The 26,543-nt window shown below is 36.9% G+C and overlaps 1 protein-coding gene across 10 annotated transcripts in view; it reads left to right on the plus strand.

Moving 5' to 3' along the window:
* COP1 (COP1 E3 ubiquitin ligase) overlaps positions 1-26,543 on the plus strand; it is a 222,977-nt gene that overhangs the window by 121,156 nt on the left and 75,278 nt on the right. For all 10 annotated transcript variants that reach the window (XM_086342422.1, XM_086342423.1, XM_086342429.1 and 7 more), the window contains 3 exons: positions 18,736-18,879; positions 21,170-21,278; positions 22,028-22,109. In XM_086342422.1, the coding sequence (XP_086198548.1) occupies positions 18,736-18,879; positions 21,170-21,278; positions 22,028-22,109 (335 nt within the window). The remainder of the gene's footprint in view (positions 1-18,735; positions 18,880-21,169; positions 21,279-22,027; positions 22,110-26,543) is intronic.

The following is a 26,543-nucleotide window of genomic DNA, read 5'->3' on the forward strand; positions in this document are numbered from 1 at the left end:
TTTCAAGCTTTGATTTTATTGATTTTATTTATATAAAAGAAGATGTTATGAATAAGAAAAATACGGACTTTTATGCTTAGTACAGGAATCAGCCAACTATGACCCATGGGACTCACATTTGGTCCTTCACCTATTTTCTTTTTTAACTTTTTATTTTGTATTGGGGAATAGCCAATCAACAATACTGTGATAATTTTAGGTTAACATCAAAGGGACTCAGCCATATATACATGTATCCATGCTTCTGCAAACTCCCCTTCCATCCCTTCTGCCTCATAACGTCGGGCAGAGTTTCCTTTCACAGTTTCTGTAGAAACTTCCAATGGGAAGTTTCCTTCCCATGGCAAGGCAAAGGTCCTTGTAGGTAGGTCCTTGTTGGTTATCCATTTTAGATATAGCAGTGGCCATCATCTATTTTTGAATGACCCAGGAACTAAGCATGGTGTTTATATTTTTAATTGGTTGAAAAAAACAAAAGGAAAATAATAACATAGTGATGTACAGTAACATGACGTAGAATAATGACATAAAAATTATATGACATTTAAATTCAGTGTCCATAAGTAGGTTTAATTGGAACACAGTCTTGCTCATTCCTTTCCATATTGTCTCTGGCTGATTTTGAACTGCAGCAGCAGAGTTGAGTAGTTTGAAGAGAGACCCACACAGCTTCTCTGACCCTTTTACAGAACAGTTTTGCTGACTCTTGAACTAGTGGGTTTGCTTAGGCTCTAAAGATGTACTACTCCACTTTATTAAAGCTCTGTCATCTTTTGGGGGCCTTAGTGTCTATGAAAGAAAAGGGGGTTTGTGTCAGATTTTCTGATCTCCTAGTGGTGACTGGCTGACTATTTTATATGCTTCATCGTTACTTAACCTAAATGACCTATCACTCAGCCTGTAAGCACTCCATCTTTGGTTGAGTGATAACTATAGTTTTTCAGTTCAGTTCAGTTCAGTTCAGTCGCTCAGTTGTGTCCGACTCTTTGCGACCCCATGACCCACAGCACACCAGGCCTCCCTGTCCATCACCAACTCCCGGAGTCCACCCAAACCCACGTCCATCGAGTCGGTGATGCCATCCAACCATCTCATTCTCTGTTGTCCCCTTCTCCTCCCGCCTTCAATCTTTCCCAGCATCAGGGTCTTTTCAAATGAGTCAGCGCTTCGCATCTGGTGGCCAAAGTATTGGAGCTTCAGCTTCAACATCAGCCCTTCCAATGAACACCCAGGACTGATCTCCTTTAGAATGGACTGGTTGGATCTCCCTGCAGTCCAAGGGACTCTCAAGAGTCTTCTCCAACACCACAGTTCAAAAGCTTCAATTCTTCGGTGCTCAGCTTTGTTTATAGTCCAACTCTCACATCCATACATGACCACTGGAAAGACCATAGCCTTGGCTAGACGGACCTTTATTGGCAAAGTAATGTCTCTGCTTTTTAATATGCTATCTAGGTTGGTCATAATTTTCCTTCCAAGGAGTAAGCATCTTTTAATTTCATTGCTGCAGTTGCCATCTGCAGTGATTTTGGAGCCCAGAAAAATAAAATCAGCCACTGTTTCCACTGTTTCCCCATCTATCTGCCATGAAGTGATCGGACCGGATGCCATGATCTTCGTTTTCTGAATGTTGAGCTTTAAGCCAACTTTTTCACTCTCCTTGTTCACTTTCAAGAGGCTCTTTAGTTCCTCTTCACTTTCTGCCATAAGGGTGGTGTCATCTGCATATCTGAGGTTATTGATATTTCTCCCGGCGATCTTGATTCCAGCTTGTGCTTCTTCCAGCCCAGCATTTCTCATGATGTACTCTGCATATAAGTTAAATAAGCAGGGTGACAATATACAGCCTTGATGTACTCCTTTTCCTATTTGGAACCTGTCTGTTCCATATCCAGTTCTAACTGTTGCTTTCTCACCGGTTTTTAGTAGTCTTGTAATAACCAGTTCTAACTTGTTCAGCAGCAGGTTTCCTGTTTGTGTCTTTTAAAAATTATTTATTGAGTGGAGCTGGAAAATGCCCTGAAATAAGACACAGGCCTGCGCTCTGACTAGCTGTATCACACTCGTCTTTACACGGCTGCTTTCCCACTGCTGGTAGTAGTTGTCTCTCTCTCCCCCTTTCCTCTCCCACATGCATAGGTAATTTTTGTTGATAGCACTTGAAGTTATAAAACATTGTTCTTTGATCCATCCTTGAGAGGACTAAATTTGTTGTTCTATTATTTACGTAATTTAAGTTTAATATATGTAGGATCACAAACTGGGTAGTTTTAAAAATCACCTTTGTTGAAGTACAATTTACAATAAAGTGTTTAATTTTGGCAGTTGTATAAACCACAATCTAAATAGAGAACATTTCAAAAAAAAAAATAAATAAATAGAGAACATTTCAAAAGATTTTATTTACTGCCACTTTGCTTTTAATTCTCCAGACTCCTGTCCCAGGCCACTGGCTATCTGCTTTCTGTCATCATAGAGTAGTTTAGTCATTCTGGAGTTTATTATAAATAGAACCATGCAGAATGTACTCCTTTGTGTCTAGCTTGTTTAGCTCAGCATGTTTTGAGATTCATCCATGTTTTCTGCATCAGTTGTTAGTTAGTTAATTATTTAGCAGTATTCCATTTAATGAATATTCCACAGTTGGTTTATCCTTCATGTGTTGATGGACATCTGAGTTCTTTCTAATTTTTGACTATTATGAATAAAGCTCCTATGAATATTCACATACTAGTTATTTGGATATCATTTTCATATTTATTTCTCTGGGGTAAATACCTGGGATTGAAATTGCTGGGTTGTATGATTAGTTTGTGCTTAACATTTTAAGAAACTGCCAAACTATTTTCCAAAGTGATTGAGTTATTTTAACATTCCAGTCAGCAGTGTAGGAAAGTTCCATTTGTCTCAAACCCTCAATAACTCTTGGCATTGTCAGTCTTTTGATTTGTGGATATATAGATATTTGCTTGTTTTATTATGTGTTTCCCTTGTGACTAATGCTTTTTAATGTGCATATTGACCATTTTGTGTATCTTTTATGAAGCACCTATTCAAATTTTTTGCCCATTTTTTAAAAATCAGCCTTTACTATCACTGAGTAGTGAGAATTTTTTATGTGCTAGGAATATGTCTTGGTAGTATTTTCTCCCAGTCTGTGATTTCCCTTTTAATTAATGCTGTCTTTCAAATAACATAAGTATTTAATTTTTATGAATTCCAGTTAGTTTTTTTAAATGATTTAGGCTTTTTCCTTTAGAAATGTTTGCCTGTCCCAAAGTATGAAGATTTTTATCCCCTGTTTTCTTCTATAATTTTAATAGTTTTAGCTTTTATGTATAAATCTGTAATCCATTTCAAGTTAATTTTTGTTTAGATTTTGAAGTAAAAGTTAAAATCAGTTTTTCCCCCAGTATGGATATCCACTTATTCCAAGCATTATTTGTTTAAAAGGTGAACCTTTCCCATTGGCTTCTGTCTTTAGAACCAATTGAGCAAGTATGTATAAATGTGCTTCTTGACTCTCTGTTCTGTTGCGTTAATCTGTATGTCTGCTCTTTGACTGGTTCTACACTCTTCTTGATTATTTTTTGTAGTTTCATAATAAGCCTTCAAATCAGGTAATGTAAATCCTACAACTTTGATACACTTTTTCATAGTTGTTTGTTATTCTAAATTCTTTGCATTTCTATAAAAATTTTAGAACAAGAACTCTCTCTCCTTTTCTTCCCTCTCCCCGACCCCCCAACATTCTGTGCGTGGCTCCTCTATCCATATAATTGTCCAGGCAGTAATACTGGAGTGGGTAGCCATTCCTTTCTCCAGGGGATCTTCCTAACCCAAGGATTGAACCCAGGTCTCCCACATTGCAGGCAGATTCTTTACCATCTGAGCCACCAGGGAAGCACCCCGTTTCCCAAACAGTTCTCAACATCAGAACCAACTGGCAAAAATACCCAAATAGCATGAGCACTCACAAACAGTATTCAGCTGCACTCAGAACCCATTGGCAAAATGCCCATATAACACTAGCCACTCACAAATGGGAAAGTTGCCTATATGCACACCGGTGGACTTACCCAGTCTTGGAGCTCATCGGTTCGTCCCAAATGCAAGTTTCCATCCCGCCAAGAAAAAGCATAAGTTGGCAGCCAGTGCTGAGCAGGGGAGAAACAGGAAGGATCCTCAGATGGTTTTGGCAGCTGCTAGGAATGTCCCCAAATCCCCTGCCTGCAGCTAGCTAGCCATAAGCAGCAGGCTAATACACTATCATAGCCACAGCTCTCCTTTGGAAGACCTGGAAAATTCCATGGACGGAGGAGCCTGGTAGGCTGCAGTCCATGAGGTCGCTAAGAGTTGGACACGACTGAGCGTCTTAGTCGTGGATTGGAGAAGGAAATGGCAGCCCACTCCAGTATTCTTGCCTGGAGAATCCCAGGGACAGAGGAGCCTGGTAGGAGGCTGTCTATGGGGTCGAACAGAGTCGGACACGACTGAAGTGATTTAGCAGCAGCAGTAGGAATGTCCCCAAATCCCCTGCCTACGGCTAGCTAGCCATAAGCAGCAGGCTAATACACTATCATAGCCACAGCTCTCTCCTGGAAGACCCAGGAGAGCCAGCCAGGAGACCCAGCAGTGGCCAGCCCCATGTTGGGTGCCGAATCTGTTACCAAAAGGTATGCATGGGAGGTCCACCTGCTTGCTGCTCAGAAGCTAATAAGCAGGCCAGGTTGGGGGAAAGGAAGGTTTGCTTTATTTCAGATGCTGGCAACTGAGGGGGAGGGTGGTGGACATCTGTCCAAAGGCAGGCTGACTCCCCCCACCTCCCTTTAATTGAAAGGATTAATCTAATAAAAGTCACATTTCATAAACATTTTCTCTTAGTTTTTTCTCAGTAGTTTTGTCCACTTGTTTCTGTAAGAAATATGAGGTAGATTTCTGATTTATTGAAGTCTATCTGGCTAACTTATTTTGGGAACATACTTTCATATATTTTATATGTGAAAATTTTCCTAGATTATACATTTTCACTTTAGATTACCCGTCTGTAGTGTTGAAGGCAATGGCGCCCCACTCCAGTACTCTTGCCTGGAGAATCCCATGGACAGAGGAGCCTGGTGGGCTGCAGTCCATGGGGTTGCAAAGAGTCAGACACGACTGATCGACTTCACTTTCACTTTTCACTTTCATGCATTGGAGAAGGAAATGGCAACCCACTCCAGTGTTCTTGCCTGGAGAATCCCAGGGACAGCGGGGCCTGGTGGGCTGCCGTCTATGGGGTTGCACAGAGTCGGACATGACTGAAGGGACTTAGCAGTAGCAGCAGCAGTGTTGAATAGTTTCTTTGTATGATACTTGTGTTGTTTTCTGATGAAGCATCACAGCATTAATAAAATTAATGATTTAATATTGTATTCTTATTGGTTGCTTGTAAATGCTACCTGAGGATACTAAACAGTTAGATAGATGTATCTTCTACTTCAATTTCAAAAGTAAAGAATTGAAACTTTTTCTTTGCCTATGGTTCCCTCCACTTTCCTAAATATAGACACATTCCAAAGAGGACACAGTATCATAGTAACTTTTGGAACAAAAAGATATTTCGCTTTTTAACTCTTGGTTTTTTTTCTCTAGTAGATGTTTTTATACTATCTTTCTGTTAATCTTTGTTTCAGAAGTTATTCTTAGTTTTCCAAAGTTCTCTAATAAACACCATCTATTATAAGATATTGTTATATTGTACATAGAAAGGTGTTTTAAGATAGATGAAGAATCTACAACTAAGTTAATTTAAGTGAGTATAAATTATAACTTGCTATAGACTTAAATGAGAAAAATTTGATAATCGGTACATTGATCTTAAAGGGCCTCCAGTTGTGTCTTTAATTTTAAATACTTTGAATAGAAAGGTATTTTTGTGTTCATTCATGTCAGACTCTTTGCAACCCCATGGACTGTAACCTGCCAGGCTCCTCTGTCCATGGAATTTTCTAGGCAGGAATACTGGAGTGAGTTGCCATTTCCTACTCTAGGGAATGACCCAGGAATCAAACTGGGTTTGATCGAATCTCCTGACCCAGGAATCAAACTTGCATCTCCTGCATTAGCAGGCAGATTCTCTACAACTGTGCCGCCTGGGAAGCCCAGAAAGATGTTATCACAGTGTGAAACACTTGGCATTCACACAAGTGTTACAGAATATATGTCAGATAGTATACATATTTGTCCTAGCTATTCTGTGATAGCCAGAGGGAACAGAAAAAGAAAAAATTTTAAAGTAGTTGTTTTAAAGCAACATCTTATAGCTTTGTGGAATTGAAACCCAAAAAGACCGGTTAATATAAATAATTATACAAATATACACACAGAATTTAAATGTGGCTTCACTTTAGTGCCTGTAGAATCAACTTTATCCATTCATTCAAGACAAGGGTCAGTAAATTAAGACCTGCAAGCCAGTTCTGACTCATTGTCTAATTTTGTACACCAAAAAGCTAAGAATAGTCTTTATATTTTTAAAAAGAAAATATAAAAAATATAAATAAATAATATTGAAAAAATATAAAGAATAACATTTTATGACAAAAATTATATGAAATTCAAAGTTCAACATCCACAAATAAACTTCAACTGAACATTGATGCTATTTTGAAGTAAAAGTAATAGTTATTACAACTTATATACACATTAAAAAATTATAGTGCCCTAGCTGTAATATGAGAGAAATAAAAGGAAAATAATTTTAAATGTAATGTGTATTTTAGTATGTAAATTATTTGATATGGCTGCATTAGATGGTATAATGAAGTAGTCAGATACTTGAACCTACTTATAATGAATAAGTAGAGCAGTCAGAAATGCCATGGCTAGTTTGTCTTTATATGTATAATGAGATTCATTTCTATGCTCAGATAATTATTTGTAGGTTTTTTACTTGCACAGAAATGAGTGGTAAAAATATCTTTGAATGTATAAAGTAAATTTTAAGATAATCAATGTAATCAATAGACTAGGAAGAAGAAAGGCAAAAGCAATTTTGTTTTTTGCTCAGATTAGAGACTTAATGAGTTCAGTCGCTCAGTCGTGTCCAACTCTTTGCGATCCAATGAAATCCAGCACGCCAGGCCTCCCTGTCCATCACCAACTCCCGGAGTTCACACAAACTCAGATCCATCGAGTTGGTGATGCCATCCAGCCATCTCATCCTCTGTCGTCCCCTTCTCTTCCTGCCCCCAATCCCTCCCAGCATCAGAGTCTTTTCCAATGAGTTAACTCTTCACATGAGGTGGTTGAAGTATTGGAGTTTCAGCTTTAGCATAAGTCCTTCCAAAGAACACCCAGGACTAATCTCCTTTAGAATGGACTGGTTGAATCTCCTTGCAGTCCAAGGGACCCTCAAGAGTCTTCTCCAACACGACAGTTCAAAAGCATCAATTCTTTGGCACTCAGCCCTCTTTATAGTCCAATTCTCACATCCATACATGACCACTGGAAAAACCGTAGCCTTGACTAGATGGACCTTTGTTGGCAAAGTAATGTCTCTGCTTTTCAATATGCTATCTAAGTTGGTCATAACTTTCCTGCCAAGGAGTAAGCGTCTTTTAATTTCATGGCTGCAATCACCATCTGCTGTGATTTTGGAGCCCCCAAAAATAAAGTCTGACACTGTTTCCACTGTTTCCCCATCTATTTCCCATGAAGTGATGAGACCAGATGCCATGATCTTCGTTTTCTGAATGTTGAGCTTTAAGCCAACCTTTTCACTCTCCTCTTTCACTTTCATCAAGAGGCTCTTTAGTTCCTCTTCACTTTCTGCCATAAGGGTGGTGTCATCTGCATATCTGAGGTTATTGATATTTCTCCCGGCAATCTTGATTCCAGCTTGTGCTTCTTCCAGACCAGTGTTTCTCATGATGTACTCTACATATAAGTTGAATAAGCAGGGTGACAATATACAGCCTTGATGTACTCCTTTCCCAGTTTGGAACCAGTCTGTTGTTCCATGTCCAGTTCTAACTGTTGCTTCCTGACCTGCATATAGGTTTCTCAAGAGGCAGGTCAGGTGGTCTGGTATTCCCATCTCTTTCAGAATTTTCCGCAGTTTATTGTGATCCACACAGTCAGAGGCTTTGGCATAGTCAATAAAGCAGAAATAGATGTTTTTCTGGAACTCTCTTCCTTTCCCATGATCCAGTGGATGTTGGCAATTTGATCTGTGGTTCCTCTGCCTTTTCTAAAACCAGCTTGAATATCTGAAAGTTCACAGTTCACGTATTGCTGAAGCCTGGCTTGGAGAATTTTGAGCATTACTTTACTAGCATGTGAGATGAGTGCAATTGTGTGGTAGTTTGAACATTCTTTGGCATTGCCTTTCTTTGGAGTTGGAATGAAAACTGACCTTTTGCAGTCCTGTGGCCACTGCTGAGTTTTCCAAATGTGCTGCCATATTGGGTGCAGCACTTTCACAGCATCATCTTTCAGGATTTGGAATAGCTCAACTGGAATTCCATCACCTTCACTAGCTTTGTTTGTAGTGATGCTTTCCAAGGCCCACTTGACTTCACATTCCAGGATGTCTGGCTCTAGGTGAGTGATCACACCATCGTGATTATCTGGGTCATGAAGATCTTTTTTGTACAGTTGTTCTGTGTATTCTTGTCACCTCTTCTTAATATCTTCTGCTTCTGTTAGGTCCATACCATTTCTGTCCTTTATCGAGCCCATCTTTGCATGAAATGTTCCCTTGGTATCTCTAATTCTCTTGAAGAGATCTCTAGTCTTTCCCATTCTGTTGTTTTCCTCTAGAGACTTAATAGATGCATTCAATCCTTTCTTTCTTTCTACGGTAACTCTTAAAATCATAAAAATAGACACTAGACAGAAATACTACAGTTCTCATTTATGAAACTAGCACATAGAAAGCAGAAAGAAATCAAATAGTGAAAAATATTTTTAATTAAAAATGCAGTTAAAAATACATACCACAACATAAAAGAGAATTGAAAGCAAATGTGTCCTTGGTAAATAACTGTAAATAGGCTAAACCTCCCATCAAAAGGGAGATATTTTCACATTAGATCACAGTATGAAGCATAAATTTGTTCTGTATATAAGAGTTCTAAAAACTTGGAGCTGTGAATGTTGAAAATAAGGTTTAATTCAGGCTAGATGCATTAAATTTCATTTTCTCTTCATATTTCCTCCTGCCCTGGCACTTCATAATGATGAGGGTTCAGTCCATGATGAAGTTTAAGTAGTTATCAGTATCATTATACATTGGAAAATTCCTTAGTTAGCTGTAAGACAAAATAAAAACACAAGTTGTATGAGACTTTAAATTAGATCAGATCTCAGTTCATGACAGACTTCATCAAGAGGCTCTTTAGTTCCTCTTCATTTTCTGCACTTCTAATAAATGTGGGAAAGAGATTATTAAATAAATGGGTTTCCATAGTAATGATGTAGAAAAATACAAATTTACATTTCTTCTCATGGTTTTAAATAAATTCCAGGTGGGATGAATATTTAAATAAAAAGAAAAGAAACTGATAACATATTAGAAGAAAGTATAGGATATAAGTTCTGTAAATCCTATGAAAGCAAAATAGAGAGGGAGATAATTCAGGGAAGTAAGGGATAGAGAGTAGAAAGCTTCCATTTGGAAAATATTCGGCCACTTCAGGATCAGAGGCTTGTCAGGTGCACTGCCTCTGACATGGGATTAGGTTTGGAATTTCCTAGTTTTACCTGAGGCCAGTGTAACCAAAACAAGGGAGAAGGAGAGGAAATCACTTACACTGTTTTATATTCACTTTGCCTTTTTCATGAGACCAAATCAGAAGCCATTAAAGAATTTTGATCCAAAGGAATGGTGATTTGACCTGTTTGCAAACAGACTGTAAGGGTCCAATATGGAAGCAGGGGAGCCAGTAAGGAGCCTGTTTGATAATATAGACATGGGATAATGGTAGCTTGGATGAGAGTGGTGGCAGGGAGCTAGTGAAAAGTGGTTACAGTCTATATGTATTTTGAAGGTTGAGCTGAAAGAGTTGATGTTAAAGTTAATTAAAAGAGAAATGAGGTTAGTAAATAAGATGAGGGAAGTGCTTGATAGGGGATTCAGAAACTCAGTTTAGTATGAATTAAGATGCCTGTTAGATTAAAATTGAGCTGTCAAATAGGCATGAGCCAGTAGTACAGAGGGATCTGATACGTGAGATAACATTTGGTAATCATTAGTGTATAGATTAAAACCTAAAGATTAGATGAGATTCCCAAAGAAGTCCATGGAGATTCAAAGGAGATGAGGGGCCAGAACTGAACTAGGGGATACGAGTATGAAAGTGGACACAGGAGGAGGGATGAACAGTGTATGCTAAGATGGAGCTGCTAGTGAGGTCGGAGAAAAATAAAGTGTTGAGGAGGAGGGAGTGATCATTTAAGTCAGCTCTTGGTGGGTTTTGTTTTTTTTTTTTTTAATCAGAAGATAATTGCTTTACAATGCTGTGTTGGTTTCTGCTGTACACCAGCATGGATCAGCTCTAAGTATACGTATGTCCTCTTCCCTGTGAGCCTCCCTCATGAGCCTTCCTCCCACCCCGCCATCCCACATCTGTAGGTTATCACAGAGCACTGAGCTGTGTTCCCTGTGCTATACAACTGCTTCCTGCTAGCTATCTGTTTTACACATAGTAGTGTATACATGGGAGAAGGCAGTGGCACCCCACTCCAGTACTCTCGCCTGGAAAATCCCATGGACAGAGGAGCCTGTTAGGCTGCAGTCCATGCAGTCACAAAGAGTCGGACACGACTGAGCGACTTCACACTCACTTTTCACTTTCATGCATTGGAGAAGGAAATGGCAACCCACTCCAGTGTTCTTGCCTGGAGAATCCCAGGGATGGCGGAGCCTGGTGGGCTGCCGTCTATGGGGTTGCACAGAGTCGGACACAACTGAAGGGACTTAGCAGCAGCAGCAGCAGCAGCAGCTGTGTATATGTATGTCAATGCTGTTCTGCCAATTTGTACCCTCCCCCTTGCCTCACTGTGTCCATAAGTCCGTTCTCTATGTCTGCATCTGTATTCCTGCCCTGGAAACAGGTTCATCAGTACCATTTTTCTAGATTCTGTGTGTGTGTGTGTGTGTGTGTGTGTGTACACATGCACAAGCACGTAAGTACTCAATTGTGTCCCATTCTTTTCAACCCCCATGGACTGTGGCCCACCATGCTCCTCTGTCCATGGGGTTTTCCAGGCAAGAATACTGGATTGGGTTGCAATTCTCTTCTCCAGGGGATCTTGCCAACCCAGGGATCAAACCCAAGTCTCTTGGGTGAGCTGCATAGTGCACCTGGGAAACCCAGATTCCATATGTGCTTGTTAATATATAATATCTGTTTTTCTCTTTCTGACTTAGTTCACTGTGTATATCAGGCTCTAGGTTTAGCTATCTCCATTCAACTAACTCAAATTTGTTCCTTTTAATGGCTGAGTAATATTCCATTGTATATATGTACCACAACTTCTTTATCCATTCATCTATTAATAGACATCCAGATTACTTCCATGTCCTGACTATTGTAAATGGTACTGCAGTGAACATTGGTGTACATCTGTCTTTTTGCATTATGGTTCTCTTAGGGTATATGCTCAGTAGTGGGATTGCTGCATGATATGGTAGTTTTATTCCTAGTTTTTTAAGGAATCGCCATACTGTTCTCCATAGAGGCTGTATCAGTTTACAGTCCCACCAACAGTGCAAGAGAGTTCCCTTTTCTCCACATCCCCTCCAGCATTTATTGTATAGATTTTTTCATGACGTCCATTCTGACTGGTGTAAGGTGATACCTCATTGTAGTTTCGATTTGCATTTCTCTAATAATAAGCAATGTTGAGCATCTTTTCATGTGTTTGTTGGCCATCTGTATGTCTTCTTTGGAAAAAAAAATGTTTGTTTAGGTCTTCCACCCATTTTTTGATTGGGTTGTTTGTTTTGCTGATATTGAGCTATATGAGCTTAAACCAGCTCTTGTTGATATTTGGGTAAGATAAAAATTCAGATTTGACTCTTAGATTTAGCGGACAGCAGGTCATTGTTGACCTTAGTACAGCATTTTCAGTGGTGAAGGTGAAAGCTTGATTCCATTGGGTTAAAGAGAAAGGGAGGAGAGGAATTAGGAATTGATGTGTTTGGACCACTTTTTTGGTGAAGTTCTGTGATCAGAATGGAAAGGAATAGCATGATAGCTAAAACAGAATTAGGGTTCTAAGAGGTGTTTTGTTTTGTTTGTGTTTCACTTAAAGGAAGAAAACGTTGAAATTGAAAGGCTCATGGAAAAGATCCAGGAGAATGGAAGAAATGAATGATATAGGAGAGCAGTGGAGGTCAATCTAGGAAGCAGTCCTAGAGTAGGCAAGCAAAGCTGGGATCCAGTGTACAAGTAGACCTGTTGGATCCATCTAGGGGTGTGGATCCTTCACTCAGTGACCAGAGAGGTGGCACAGTATATCAAAGTATGTGGGTATATGCTGGTAAGTGGAGGATGTGATGGTGGTAACCATTGTAAGTTACCTGCTTCTTCTTTGTGTGTGTGTGTGTGTGTGTGTGTATGTGTATGATAAACTGTAGAGAGCAAAATAATCTGCTGAGAGTTATTAAGAGGAAAGAGATATGGGAAGTTTGAGAAGAATAGAGAAATTATGTACCTTTTTTTTAAAGCAAATAGTGTGGGACAAATTTTTAGCAAATTTTATGGGACCGGGAATATTTATCATAAACTTGAGCAGTGTGAGAGCTCCACTTGAGGATAGTGGTCATAATCAGAACATTTTTTTTTCTCTAGCCATGTTCAGCCATGCCATTTCAAGTGTAGAGTGAGTAGAGAGTTAGATTAACTAGAGTTTTACCAAGGAAGTTAGGTATAAGGAAAAAGAGATGTAAAAATGTTAAAGGAGTAGAGTTATATGTGAGGGCATCTTAATTATTCACTGTGTAACCTATGGTGGGTAAAGGAAAAGGGAATATACAAGGCAGGGGAGGGACAGTAGTGAATTTTTAGATTCCTCATGGGCCTGAAGGATTGTTGCTAACAGTGAGTTAGCTGGAGCGAATGGAAGTGGTTGTCAGAAAGCAATATGTCAGAAAGTGAAAATGCAATTATGGAGAAATGACATTATTGGTAATGAAAAAGCATAATCATGGTTGTGTGAGGTGGAGGTGAGCACAATAAAAGATCTTTGGAGAAAGGAAAGTCCAACTGATAGACCAGGATATTAGAATCTGTGGGATTGTTGAAATTATTAAGAATTATGACAAGGGTAGATTTGGAGAGAGTGATATTGAGCTAAAAGTTAAAATTTCCAAGAACTCATGGACTGGTCGAAGGAGTAATAAGGAGCAGTATTATGTGATAAAAGTTAACAGGATGTTTTGACCTGGGAGGCTTTAGGGAGGAGGAAGAATACCTGGGGAAGTTGTGCATAGCAAGGAGGACTCTGACTTTCTATCTAAGTGTGTTTTAATGTGGAACGTGAGAGGACCTCAGAGGAATCAGCATTTTCAGGGAAGAGCTGGGTTTTAGTTAGATTTAGAAGATAATGAAACATTTGGAGACAAAATTATTAGTGGTGTTGATCTGGCTGGAGAGAGGTTTAGCTTTATTTAACTATATTAACAAGGTATGATTTTTGACATAGCCCTTCGTAATCCAGGTATATTTAGGGATATTCTGGCATATGTGAAAAATGACATGCATAGAAAGGTATTTATTTCATTGTAGTATTGTTGTTAACAGTAGAAAAAAAAAAACTAGAAAGTAAGTGTTCCTCATTAGACTTATTAAATAATTTATGATATACCCATATGTTGGAATTCTGTACAACCACTGAGAAAAAAATGAGGTATCCCTAATATGTACTGATATAGCATGATTGACAAGATACTATTATATCATCCCATGTGTTTTAAAAAAAAAAAAAAAGACTGTGAATACCCATATGTTTGCTCACGTCTAGTAGGATGCACGACCTGTAACTATTGATTGTCTCTAGGGAGGCCAGTCAGGTGCTTATTTGGTAAAATTGGGAGGGAGACTTGCTTTTGTCTGTACACTTTTTGAACCACTGCCTATATACGTAGTTTTAAAAAGTAAAATAAGTTTTAAGAAAAGCTTCAAGCCAGATTGTGACAAACCTTTCTTAATGGTTGAAGCTTGAATTTTATATGGTAGTAAGTGTTGGCGTGCTACAGTTCATGGCAGCACAAAGAGTCAGAAATGACTTAGCCACTGAACAACAACATCAACAACAAAGTAATGATAATTATGTGAACAGAGCTGTGTTTTTGGAAATTTTCCCTAATAGCCATCCTTCAAATGGATTAGAAAAGATAAAAGTCAGGACTGGCGGACTTGTAAGGAGGCTGTTGCAGTAGCCCAGGTTTGTATTAATGCACATTTCTCAAATGTGTTTTGGTTCAACATCCTGGTTTTCCATCAGCTTGGTCAATGTTCAGCAGATAGCAGGCACACCCATACGAATATTCTCATACGGATGAGAATATCCAAGCATCGTACATTTTCTCCCAGTGAGTCTTAGTAATCATTGACTCTTGAATTCCTGTGTCGTGTTTTGTTCCTATTGTTTGGCATTTGCTTATTTTAGTAATAAATGACCTTGCCCACTAACTATAAACCCTGCCAGGCTACTTTTTTCTCTCTCTGTTTGAATTGTTGTACAGGATGAATTATGATGTTATTACTACTACTGTCATATGTATGCCATGAGATACCATTTTTATGTTATGATTATTGTTTATTTTGCCTTTGTATGTGTTTCTTATAGACTAACCCTTCTGTTCTCATTAAAATAAGACTTCTGCATAGTGATTGAGAGCACAGACTCTGAAACTTGATGACTTGGAATTTTCCAGTAAACCTTGAGCAAATTACTTAACATTAGTATACCTCGGTTTCTTTATCTATGCAGTGGAGATTTGAAGATTAAATATATTTAATGTAAAGTGCTTAAAACAATGCTTGACACATAGTGAGTGTTTAGTATGTTATGGAAGTTTTTGCCAATACTGTTGATCGAGTTGAAAATAAGTCACAGTTGAATATCTTCAGTTATCATTTACTTATCCTTTTTGTATTATGTAAAGCTCTACTCTTCTGTTTTCATTTTAAAAAAAAGGCCATTTCTGAGCCTTTCTTTGTTTCCTTGAAATTATAGCAGCCCCTGTCTCCTGGGGCAAACTAACATGGTAATGAATTGGACCTTTAACAATTTTGTTTACTTTACATTTTCTTTTGATAAATTGGATTCTGTTGTTCAGGGATGTTAATCCACCTTGTTCACTAATACATTTTATAATTACAAAAAAAATATGACAGACAGTGGGAACCCTGACAAAATTCCCCTCTTGAGATACTGATGTGTTGACGTTGCTCTGTGCTACTCTGAGCTAGATGTGTGCATTAATCAGGTGTCCTGTGTGGTCTGTTGCCTTGATGCTTCATCACTTGACTGATGGCCCTTTTGACAAAGAATATAGCCAGTTTCAAACAGCTGAGTTTCATTTTACAGCTGCTTAAATAAATCACTTTTAAAAAACAGTTGAAACATTCGAAGTGTGAAAGAAAAATGCAGTTTATTTTCACGTAAGTCCCCATTCAGATAATTTTTCAATGTTTATTTTTTAAATTTAAAAAATTCTGTGAAACTGATTAACTTTCATAAACTACTTGTTTTCTTACTGGTGATAGTGGATAGCAGAAATGAATTTTGTATCACAAGACTTCTTGCAGTTCTTTTTTGAATTTAATTGCACCGTCAAGTGTGTTTTAATTTGTTTACCTTTTATTTTGTTTTTATTTCAGCCTAACTAGTCATTGTTTATTACTTTTGTTTGTTTTATCAGATTTCAAAAATTAAGGCAGCTGAAATATTGTATTGTGAAATGAGAGACCATCTATTTTGAATTAGCTCTGAAAAGCTCTCTGTCTGAAAACTACATTATTCTTTTGAGTTATTCCATGATTGGTTTCTAGAGTCTGACTTTGTTTGTCTTTGGGAACAGATATGATTAAATCTGTTTGAAATTGGGAACAAATGACTCATGTTTGGAACTACTTAAATTCTGAGTCTTAATTATGTGAAAGTGCTTGCATTTTTTTTTTTAAGGTAGCTGTTTTTCTTCCTTTCCCTTTTAATCAGAAATAATGCTATTCTTTATATTTTTTGATCAGTATTTCTATTAAAATCTTGTTTTTAAACTAGAGGCTCTATATCTTAGAATATTAAAATAAAGATACTATCTAGGTCCTTGTTATACTAATGTATTAAGAAGAAAACATAACCAGAATGTAAGAAAACAATAGCAGTAAAGTCAAAACAAAAAGTTAATAATGAGATGAAACTTTTAATAACAAAAAGTTAACAACTTTTATACAAAACAAAATGTATAAGAGTTAATAATGATCTGATATAGATAAAAAATAACCTTTGTTGAAAAAAGAGAGCTGGGTCGAATAACAGGGTAGCAGCAGAGGAAATAGATTTAATTACTTGTTTATATCATCAAATCCATTCTTTTGACAGTATTTTAATTTATGTGCCAGTTTTCTTCCTGTAGTGTCTTTAATAAGTTAGTGTTTAAACTTTTTTATATTAAAAACAAATAGTTCTGGAAGTAGTGTGTTAACTTTTACTAGTACAACCTTTGGAATATTTTTGATTTACTAGCCATGTGTTTTTGTAGATGAAGAAAAAATATTTAGAGATAATATAACTGGTTTTCCCTTGACTTCTCAGCCATAACAAAATTTCCTAAGTTAAGGACAGAATTTCAGTTCCAATAACTCTGTCCTTTACCAGACACAGTAATATTTCTTCTTCAGTGGTGTGAGGTTGTGAGTATAAATTGAGTTGGGATAGATGAATAGTGGCCATCGATACAGTTATATTGCATTAGGGTCCACAGGGCAGATAACATTAGCTGAGACAGCAGTTAGGTTGAAATGGTTGCGCAAGTCAGTTTATTGCTTTGCTACACAGTCATACTGTACTGAAGGGAATGTTTGCTGAATTTTGCAATGAAAGTGAAGTCCCTCAGTCGTGCCCGACTCTTTGCGACCCCATGGACAGTAGCCTGCACCAAGCTCCTCCGTCCATGGGATTTTCCAGGCAAGAGTACTGGAGTGGGTTGCCATTTCCTTCTCCAGGGAATCTTCCTGACCCAGGGATCGAACCCAGGTCTCCTGCATTGTAGACAGACGCTTTACCGTCTGAGCCGCAATAGTCAATGACATTTCATGAAATGTCTTTAAAAATTGCATAAAATTGAGCAAGGATTTAAAGTTGTAATGAAAAGTGAGCATCTCAACATGTATTTTTATGGGAACTATTCTTGATGTGTACTTATTTTCCTTATTCATTGTCAGCTTAGCAAAGCTTCTTACTATATTATTAATTAACCATATACTTTTTGGTAAAAAGATGTCACAGTTAATCTATAAAGAAAAATATGTCATGTAGTTATTTGTATGCCCTTGGTGAATGCTTAAAATATGCAGAGCACTACCATATCATTTTAGCAACTTATAAGATGCTTTGGGCAAGTTACTCAACTCCAGTCCTTAGTTTTCTCATATATAAAATGTGGATAGATTAATACCTATTTCATAGGGTTATTATGAGAATTTAAGGAGTTAGTTTGTGTAGTGATTATAGTGAGTGAGTGATCAATGAATATTATCTATTATTGGTATTATTATGTAATTAAAGATCAATAATTCTTATGTATTCTCTAACTTTATGACTGAGCTTCTAGAAAGGATATTTAACTGTTTGAGAAATAATGTGTGTGATGATTCATTTTACTCTTAATTCCATTAGGTTACTTAACATTCTTGTCGATTATATAATAACTTTTTTAGGACTCCAAGTTATGGTCCTTAAAGATGAATAAAACCTTGTGTTGTGCTTTGGAGTTACTTATTTTGAAACTTGTATAAAAAGTCAGTAAGAGAGGTGAATTCTCTTAAGTAACTTGAAAAGAAGGAAAAATTTTTACTTAAGTTTTCCTCTGTTTGTTTGTGGTTCATAAGTCAGAGATTGGAAGGTGAGAAATGATTGGAGGAAACATAATGATTATTTAATGATTCCATTCATATGTATATTTTATCCTTTATTGTTATACCTTCTTAGTTGTGTCATAAGTCAGCTTGTGTACTCATTAATTTATTAAAACAACATTAAATATTGTGAAATTCTGTCATCTACACAGAATGGTAGATAGAGAAAAAGCTAAAATTAAGGAAAAGGCTTATTGACTCTTCTCTTTTGATGTATTTTTAATATACCAAACCACTAAATCTTCCCTCACTACTTTTACAGTGTAGCTTGTTAGCCTTGACAGTTTGGTATGTTGTAATATGGTTACTAAAGATGAATTGAAAATCATGTCAAGTTTCTACGAACCAAAAAACCATCTGTGGTTCAGAATTGTATAGCTATGCAGTTCTCCGCCACTCTTAATTTTACATGTCTTGATAATGACTTAATCTCCATAAGCCTAATACAGTTTGAAGGCATTTCAAGTAGATCTAGTATCATTGTAGATAGAATCACTTTAGAAATTGGGGAGGAAAAAACCAAATTTGAAATGTTGTCATCGTAACATCACAAGGATAGGTAAATAGTCTTACTGACCCAAGTATGTACTTCGTTCCTTAGTATTGAATTTGACCGGGATTGTGACTACTTTGCAATTGCTGGAGTTACAAAGAAGATCAAAGTCTATGAATATGGCACAGTCATTCAGGATGCGGTGGATATTCATTACCCTGAAAATGAAATGACCTGCAATTCCAAAATCAGGTATTTACATTATTTACTTGGCATAATGTAGTGTGTATGTAGCAGTATCTGTGATTAGTTTGTTTGTTATTTTTACCTTTTCATGTGACATCTTATTCGTTCGAGATAAACATTATTAATTATATATAGAAGATACATCAGAATATCTTTTTTATAGATATTGATCACTTTTTCCCTGTGGGGGTTAGTAGTTTTTCTATTTTTCTATTTGCCAAATGAAAATCTTCTTTCATTCAATCAAATAAATGTCTCTACTGTAGATGATGTTTCATGGATTACTATATGCCCAGTGAATAGTATCTCAAAGTCTGGAATTTTCCCTCTAGCATGCACATATCTCTAACTATTATAATTGTTTATAATTTTAAGAATTCTTTTCACAAGAATGGTATGTGTCTTTTTGTGAGGGCATAATGTTTAAGTTTCATGTATTAAGGGTTAGAGTTTATAACGAGTGCTTTTTAAACCTGGAATACTGTTCAAACTGCAGAAACTAGACCCAACTTCTGATCTGCCCCCACAAAATCTAAAAGGAATGCTAGAATCTTCATGTTTAAAACAAACTTCCTAAGCTATTTTCATAGGCACTGGCTTCAAAGGGAGTGACATCAAGAAACTAATAGTAAATTTGTTTAAAACTTCGAACATTTTCTAGTCATTCTTATCCCTTTTTTATTTGGATGAATGACACATATATGGTCACTTTAATAATGTTAATAATATAGCAAGTACTGTAGTCTTTATTTGTATAACTTTCTTTTCTGTTTCCTAATTCATATAAAAATGGTAGACTGATATAACTGGTGCTCATCATTGAGAATGTATAATGGTTATCTACTTAGTTTATATACTTTATTCCTAAGTGAAAAGAATGCAGCATGAGTGAGACATAATTTTATTGAATTCTTCAGTGGCAGGCATTATCATAAGTTCTGTGTCTTATGCAGACCATCATTACCCTGTTTTATACACAAGAAAGCTGAAGCACAGAAAGGGTTCATTAACTTGTTGATGGTTGTACAGCTCGTCTCTGGAGTAGCCAAGATTCAAACAGAATCTTGCTCTTAACCGTATCATGCTACTAATTTGTAAAATAGAGGCTCTAATAGTAATACCTATTTCATAGGATTATACTTAAAATAAATCCACATGATGCACTCAGCACAATACTTGACCCATATCAAGAATTCATAATAAATGTTACCATAATGAAAATATGGATTAGAGGGTTTACCTTGTCTGTCTTGACAGATATAAAGCAATGTGGTAGTATTTTATGCACCTTGGAATAAAGAGAAGGAAACTGTTCAAATCTGGAAACAATGGACTTGGGGCTGAAAGGGTCAATATGTAAGCTTCCCTGAAACCCATTTGGAGCACACCAGTTGTGAAAGTGAACTGAATTACCCAAAGCCACAACTAGTAAGTTGCAGATCTGGAATTTAAGCTCAGGTCTGACTAAATCCAAGGCTCTTGACTGTTCCATGTAATTTCTCCCAGAAATTCTAATAAGTACATCTAAAGTTGCAAATAAACTCTTCAAAGCCTAAAATGTAGCACGAGTACAGCTAGAAGACAGCAAAAAGGCTTTGTGTTCATGTGCTTGGAAATCACCTAGGCCAGCTGCTTTGCTTTCTAAGTGACTTTTTCCTTTAATATACATTAGCTTTACTGTATGTGTGATGCACATATATATCTAACCAAAAGCATATATTTTTAGATGTTTCATTCTCAATGTTGGAACATTTGAGAATAGCTGAAACCATAAGTGTTAGAAGTTTAATTCTGTTAAATGCATTTTATTGAAATTTGAGTCATACACTTACATTAGTCAACATTTGTCTGTAAACACAGAGACTCAATTCAGACTAGTTTACTGGCTTATATGATCTGACACAACTGGATGTAGGGGCCTGAAGGGTCTGATTTGGTCTCTGCCGTGACATGTGTGCCCCCCTGGCCTCTGTTATCTCCACCTACCGTATTGACACATGTATTCTTCATGTGTCAAGGATGGCCAGTAGCAACTTTAGGCACACCATATCTGTCTTCTAACTGGTGATGAGAGTGAAGAGTGGTTATGGTTTGTAACTGGGTAGTTTCAATTGAAAAATCTGGGAATTATTTGATGCCTTCTTCCTTGATGGATTGTGGGCAGAATAATTATTGTGAACTCATGTAGACCATTTTGAAAGGGTTCTAATCTTTCTGACCACATCCAAATTCTTTGTATCCATTGCTGTTTATTTTTATGTAAAATAAGGCTTAACTTAATATCCCTTTCTTTCAGCTGTATCAGTTGGAGTAGTTATCATAAGAATCTATTAGCCAGCAGTGATTATGAAGGCACCGTCATTCTATGGGATGGATTCACAGGACAGAGGTCAAAGGTCTATCAGGTAAATAAGAATACTACTTACCTGTTGTTGTTGTTACTGTTCAGTCGCTCAGTTGTATCCAACTCTTTGCAATCCCATGGACTGCAGCACACCAGATTCCCTGTCCATCACTATCTCCAGAGTTTGTTCAAAGTCATGTCCATTGAGTCGATGATGACATCCAACAATCTTATCCTCTGTCATCCTGTTTTCCTTTTGCCCTCAATCTTTCCCAGCATCAGGGTCTTTTCCAGTGACTCTTTGCATCAGGTGGCCAAAATATTGGAGCTTGTTGCAAGAATCACATTTGTACTTTTTAATAATTATAGAGCTTCATGCATTTTATAATTACAAATTTAAAATCATTATTTAGCATTTCCTCAGTTCCTCAGTTCAGCTGCTCTTTGCGACCCCATGGACTGCAGCACGCCAGGCTTCCCTGTCTATCACCAACTCCCAGAGCTTGCTCAAACTCATGTCCATCTAGTCAGGAATGCTATCCAACATCTACCTATGTAATTCCAGTAATGCTTTTCTGATGCATCTCTTCAGACTCTTTGCAGTAGGATATATCAAATAAATTTCCAAAAGTGGTAATTATATAAATGTATATTTAAAAAGTTTATGAGCTACTTTGCATCTCCTTTATTTTCATAGCCAGTTCTTTTTCCCTCCCACCATAGTGATAAATTGGTATCAACTATGTTTATTTATTTTGCTTTATTTAAGATCTATATTCTGAGACTACTTTGTCTTCCTTCTACATCTAGGAGCATGAGAAGAGATGTTGGAGTGTTGACTTTAATTTGATGGATCCTAAACTCTTGGCTTCAGGTTCTGATGATGCAAAAGGTACTATTTGGGTCTCCTCCCCTGACTTAATTCCTTTTAAAACCTAACAGAAATACAGATATTTATTGAAACCCATAGTGATCCTTTGCAATTACTGATTATTCTAAAAATAGTCTAATAAGCACAAAAACCTATGTTTCTTGGAGTGAAAGAAAAATGAATATTTTGCATCTTCATTATAATAATTTTTTCTGAATTCATGCCACACTCTGATGTATTTATAACCAGTTCCTTTATATATACTGTGAAGTGAACTTTTTCGTTGAAATATTTAGACATCACTGCATTCTGAATTGTATTAAATTCTGACTGTATACCAAAATCTTTTAATGAAGTTCATCATGTTTCAAGGCAGAAATTCTATATTTCTTTCTGCCCATTTAATTGATCTTTCTATTTTTGTGTATGTATGTGTGTGTATATCTGTCTTTACTGTTCATTCTTTTCTGTTATTGTCTTGTTTTGGCCTGTTTCTTCTCAAGATTAGATTTATAAAGCCCTGTTAACAGATTTCTTTTATCTTGGCCCTTTCCTTCTTTTCAATATGTAACTTGCAGACTAGTGAATACATAGGCAGGGGTAGTTCTGGCGTTGAAAACTTTATTTCACAATGATTGTTGTTTTTGTTGTTCAGTCTCTCAGTTGTGTCCGACTCTTTGTGACCCCTTGGACTGTGGCACACCAGGCTTCCCTGTGCTTCATCATCTCCTGGAGTTTGCCCAAACTCATGTCCATTGGGTTGGTGATGCCATCCAACCATCTCATTCACAGTTGTCCCCTTCTCCTCCTGCCTTCAATCTTTCCCAGTATCAGGGTCTTTTCTAATGAGTCTGCTCTTCACATCATGTGGCCCAAGCATTGGAGCTTCAGCTTCAGCATGAGTCCTTCCATTGAACATTCAGGACTCATTGCCTTTAGGATTGACTGGTTTGATCTTGCAGCCCAAGAGACTCTCAGGAGTCTTTTTCAACACCACATTTCAAAAGCATCAATTCTTCAGCTCTGCTTTCTTTATGGTCCAACTCTCACATCCATAAACTACTACTGGAAAAACCATAGCTTTTACTAGACAGACCTTTGTTGGCAAAGTAATATCTCTGCTTTTTAATATGCTGTCTAAGTTTGTCATAGCTTTTCTTCTAGGGAGCAAGGGTCTTTTAATTTCATGGCTGAAGTCACCATCTGCAGTGATTTTGGGGTCCAAGAAAATAAAAATCTGTCACTGTTTGCATTGTTTACCCATCTATGACTGGATGCCATGATCTTTGTTTTAGGAGTGTTGAGTTTTAAGTCAGCTTTTTCACTCTCTTGTTTCACCTTCATTAAGAGACTCTTTAGTTCCTCTTCACTTTCTGCCATAAGGATGATGTCACCTGCATATCTGAGGTTATTGGTATTTCTCCCCACAATCTTGATTCCAGCTTGTGCTTCATCAAACCCAGCATTTCACATGATGTACTCTGCATGTAAGTTAAATAAGCAGGGTGACAGTCTACAGCCTTGACGTACTCCTTTCCCAGTTTGGAACCATTCCTTTGTTCTATGTCCGGTTTTAACTGTTGCTTCTTGACCTGCATACAGGTTTCTCAGAAGGCAGATGAGATGGTCTGGTATTCCCATCTGTTTAAGAATTTTCCACGGTTTGCTCTGATCTACACAGTCAAAGGCTTTAGCATAGTCAGTGAAGCAGAAGTAGATGTTTTTCTGCAATTCTCTTGCTTTTTCTATGATCCAGCAGTGTTGGCAATTTGATCTCTGGTTCCTCTGCCCTTTCTAAATCCAGCTTGAACATTTCAGAATTCTCAGTTCAGGTACTATTGAAGCCTAGCATGGAAAATTTTGAGCATTACTTTTGCTAGCATGTGAAATGAGTGCAGTTGTGCAGTAGTTTGAATGATAGAGCTGTCCTATTCTGTAAAAGAGAAATGACGTGACTGGACTGCCCTCCAGAAAGTTTTGGATCAAAGAGAAGTAGCAAGTTGTTTATCCACAGTATATATGGATTGTAACATTTTCCTTCATGATTGCTGTAAGAAATTATCTTTGAATTTCTAAAATAGAGCATTGTGTTATAATTGATTTTTTTTTGATGTTGTAATACAGAGCTTCACTAATCAATGTTAAATACTTTTTAAAAATAATGTAATGGGGTAGCCTTTATTGAGAGTACTGTGTTTTTGTACTGAAGATTAATATTTGTTCAAAGGTGGTGACTGGCTAGTTTCCTCAGGAAAATATAAGTAATTTTAGCAGAACAATTTTAATTAGGAAGAGATTTTTTTTAATTACTTATTGATTTTAAATTGTTTTAAAATACACATATAATTAACCATTTTAAGTATACTATTCAGTGGCATTAATTATCTTCAATTTGTCTTCATCATTGTCAATCTGTAGAACTTTTTTCATGTTGCAAACCTGAAACTCTGTTTCAGAAACTGTTTCTGTTTTACTGAAGCAGTAACTCCTCCTTCCCCCTTCACCAGCTCCTGGCAGTCTCCCTTCTCCTTTCCGTCTCTGTGAAATTTACTAGCACCCTTCAGTGTCGTATGTGAGCATTTGTCCTTTGTGACTGTTGTATTTCACTCAGCATAATGTCTTCTAGAATTTTCCATGTTGTAGCTTATGTTAGAATTTCCATCTTTAGTAAGACTGAAAAATAATCTATTGTATAGATATATCACATTTTGTTTCATTTGTTGATTGGTGGATGGATTTTGGGTTGCTTCCACTTTTGGGGTATTATAAATAACGTTGCTATGAATATGAATGGCAAAATATCTCTTCATATCCCTGTATTAAGTTCTTCTGGGCATATTCTCAGAAATGAAATTACTGGGTCATATGATATATATACTTAATTTTTTAGAAACTGCCATTCTGTTTCCCAAAATGGCTGCACCATTTTATATCCCCACCAACAGCACCCAACTATTTCTGTTTCTCCACTTCCTTGCCAATACCTGTTCTTTCCCCTCTTTTTTAAAAATGATTTTAATGGATGTGCAGTGGTACTTTACTGTGGTTTTGTTTTGCTTTCATTTCTTCAATGATAGTGATGTCAAGCATTTTTTCATGTGCTTATTGGCTATTTGTATGTCTTCTGAGAAAGTGAAAGTGAAGTCGTGTCCGACTCTTTGCGACCCCATGGACTGCAGCCTGCCAGGCTCCTCTGTCCATGGGATTTTCCAGGCAACAATACTGGAGTGGGCTGCCATTTCCTTCTCCAGGGGATCTTCCCAACCCAGGGATCGAACCTGGGTCTCCCACATTGTAGGCAGATGCTTTTACCATCTGAGCCACCAGGGAAGAAAAGTTTATTGAAGCCCTGTGCCCATTTTGATTGTATTTTTTTCTCACTGCTATTGAATTTCAAGCATACTCTCAGTAACTTAGATATTAATTCCTTATCAGATATATTATTTGTTGATAGTGTGCTTTGATCCACACAGCTTTTTCATATTGATGAAATGCAGATTGCCTATTTTTTCTTTTATTGCCTATGCTTTTCGCATCATGTTCAAAAGGCACTGCTGAATCCAATGCAATAAAGCTTTTTCTTTAATGGTTTTATAGTTTTAGCTCTGACATTTGTGGCCTTGATCCATTTGGGGTTAGCTTTTGTATAAGGTATAAAGTAATGGTCTGACTTCATTTTTTACGTGCTAATATCCAGTCTTCCCAACACCACTTGTTGAAAAGATTATCCTTTTTCCCCATTGAAAGATCTTAGCACCTTTGTTGAAAATCATTTGATCATATCTGTGAGGGTTTATTTTTGAACTTTCTTCTCTTCCATTGTTTGTCTTTCTGCCACTGCCACACTGTTTTGATTACTGTAGCTTTGTGTTGAAGTTGGGAAGTGAGTCTTCATTATTTTTTCTTCTTTTTCAAGATTGTTTTGGCTATTTTAGGCCTACTGAGATTCCATATGAATTTTAGAATGTGTTTTATTCTATTTCTGCAAAAAACTTCATTGAGATTTTGTTAAGGATTACCTTGAGGCTTGTCAGTTTAGTCTTTTTAAATGAGCTTTTGGTTTCATTGATTTTCTCTATTGACTTTCTGGTTTAACTACTGATTTTTCTTCAGATTTGTATTACTTCTCTTCTGCTTACTTTGGATTTAATTTGCTCTTCTTTTTCTAGTTCCCTTAATTGGAAGATTATTGATTTTAGATCATTTTTCTTGCTAATATATGCATTCAGCGCTATAAATTTTCCTCTGAGTGATGCATCCCACAGATTTCTTTTTTAAATTATATTTTCATTCTCATTTAGTTCAAAATATTCTTAATTTTTGCTTTAGGTTTCTTATTTGACTAATGTATTACTTAGAAGTATGTTGTTTGATCTCCAAATATAATCCGTTGTAGTCTGAGCAATACATGGTTTCTTTTGTGTGTGTGTGTGTATGTGTGTGAAGGTGTTTTAT

Source organism: Bos grunniens, chromosome 16 (genome assembly GCF_055505025.1).
Source record: "Bos grunniens cultivar Pamir isolate PY7600 chromosome 16, Bosgru_T2T1.0, whole genome shotgun sequence".
Classification (NCBI taxonomy): domain Eukaryota; kingdom Metazoa; phylum Chordata; class Mammalia; order Artiodactyla; family Bovidae; genus Bos; species Bos grunniens.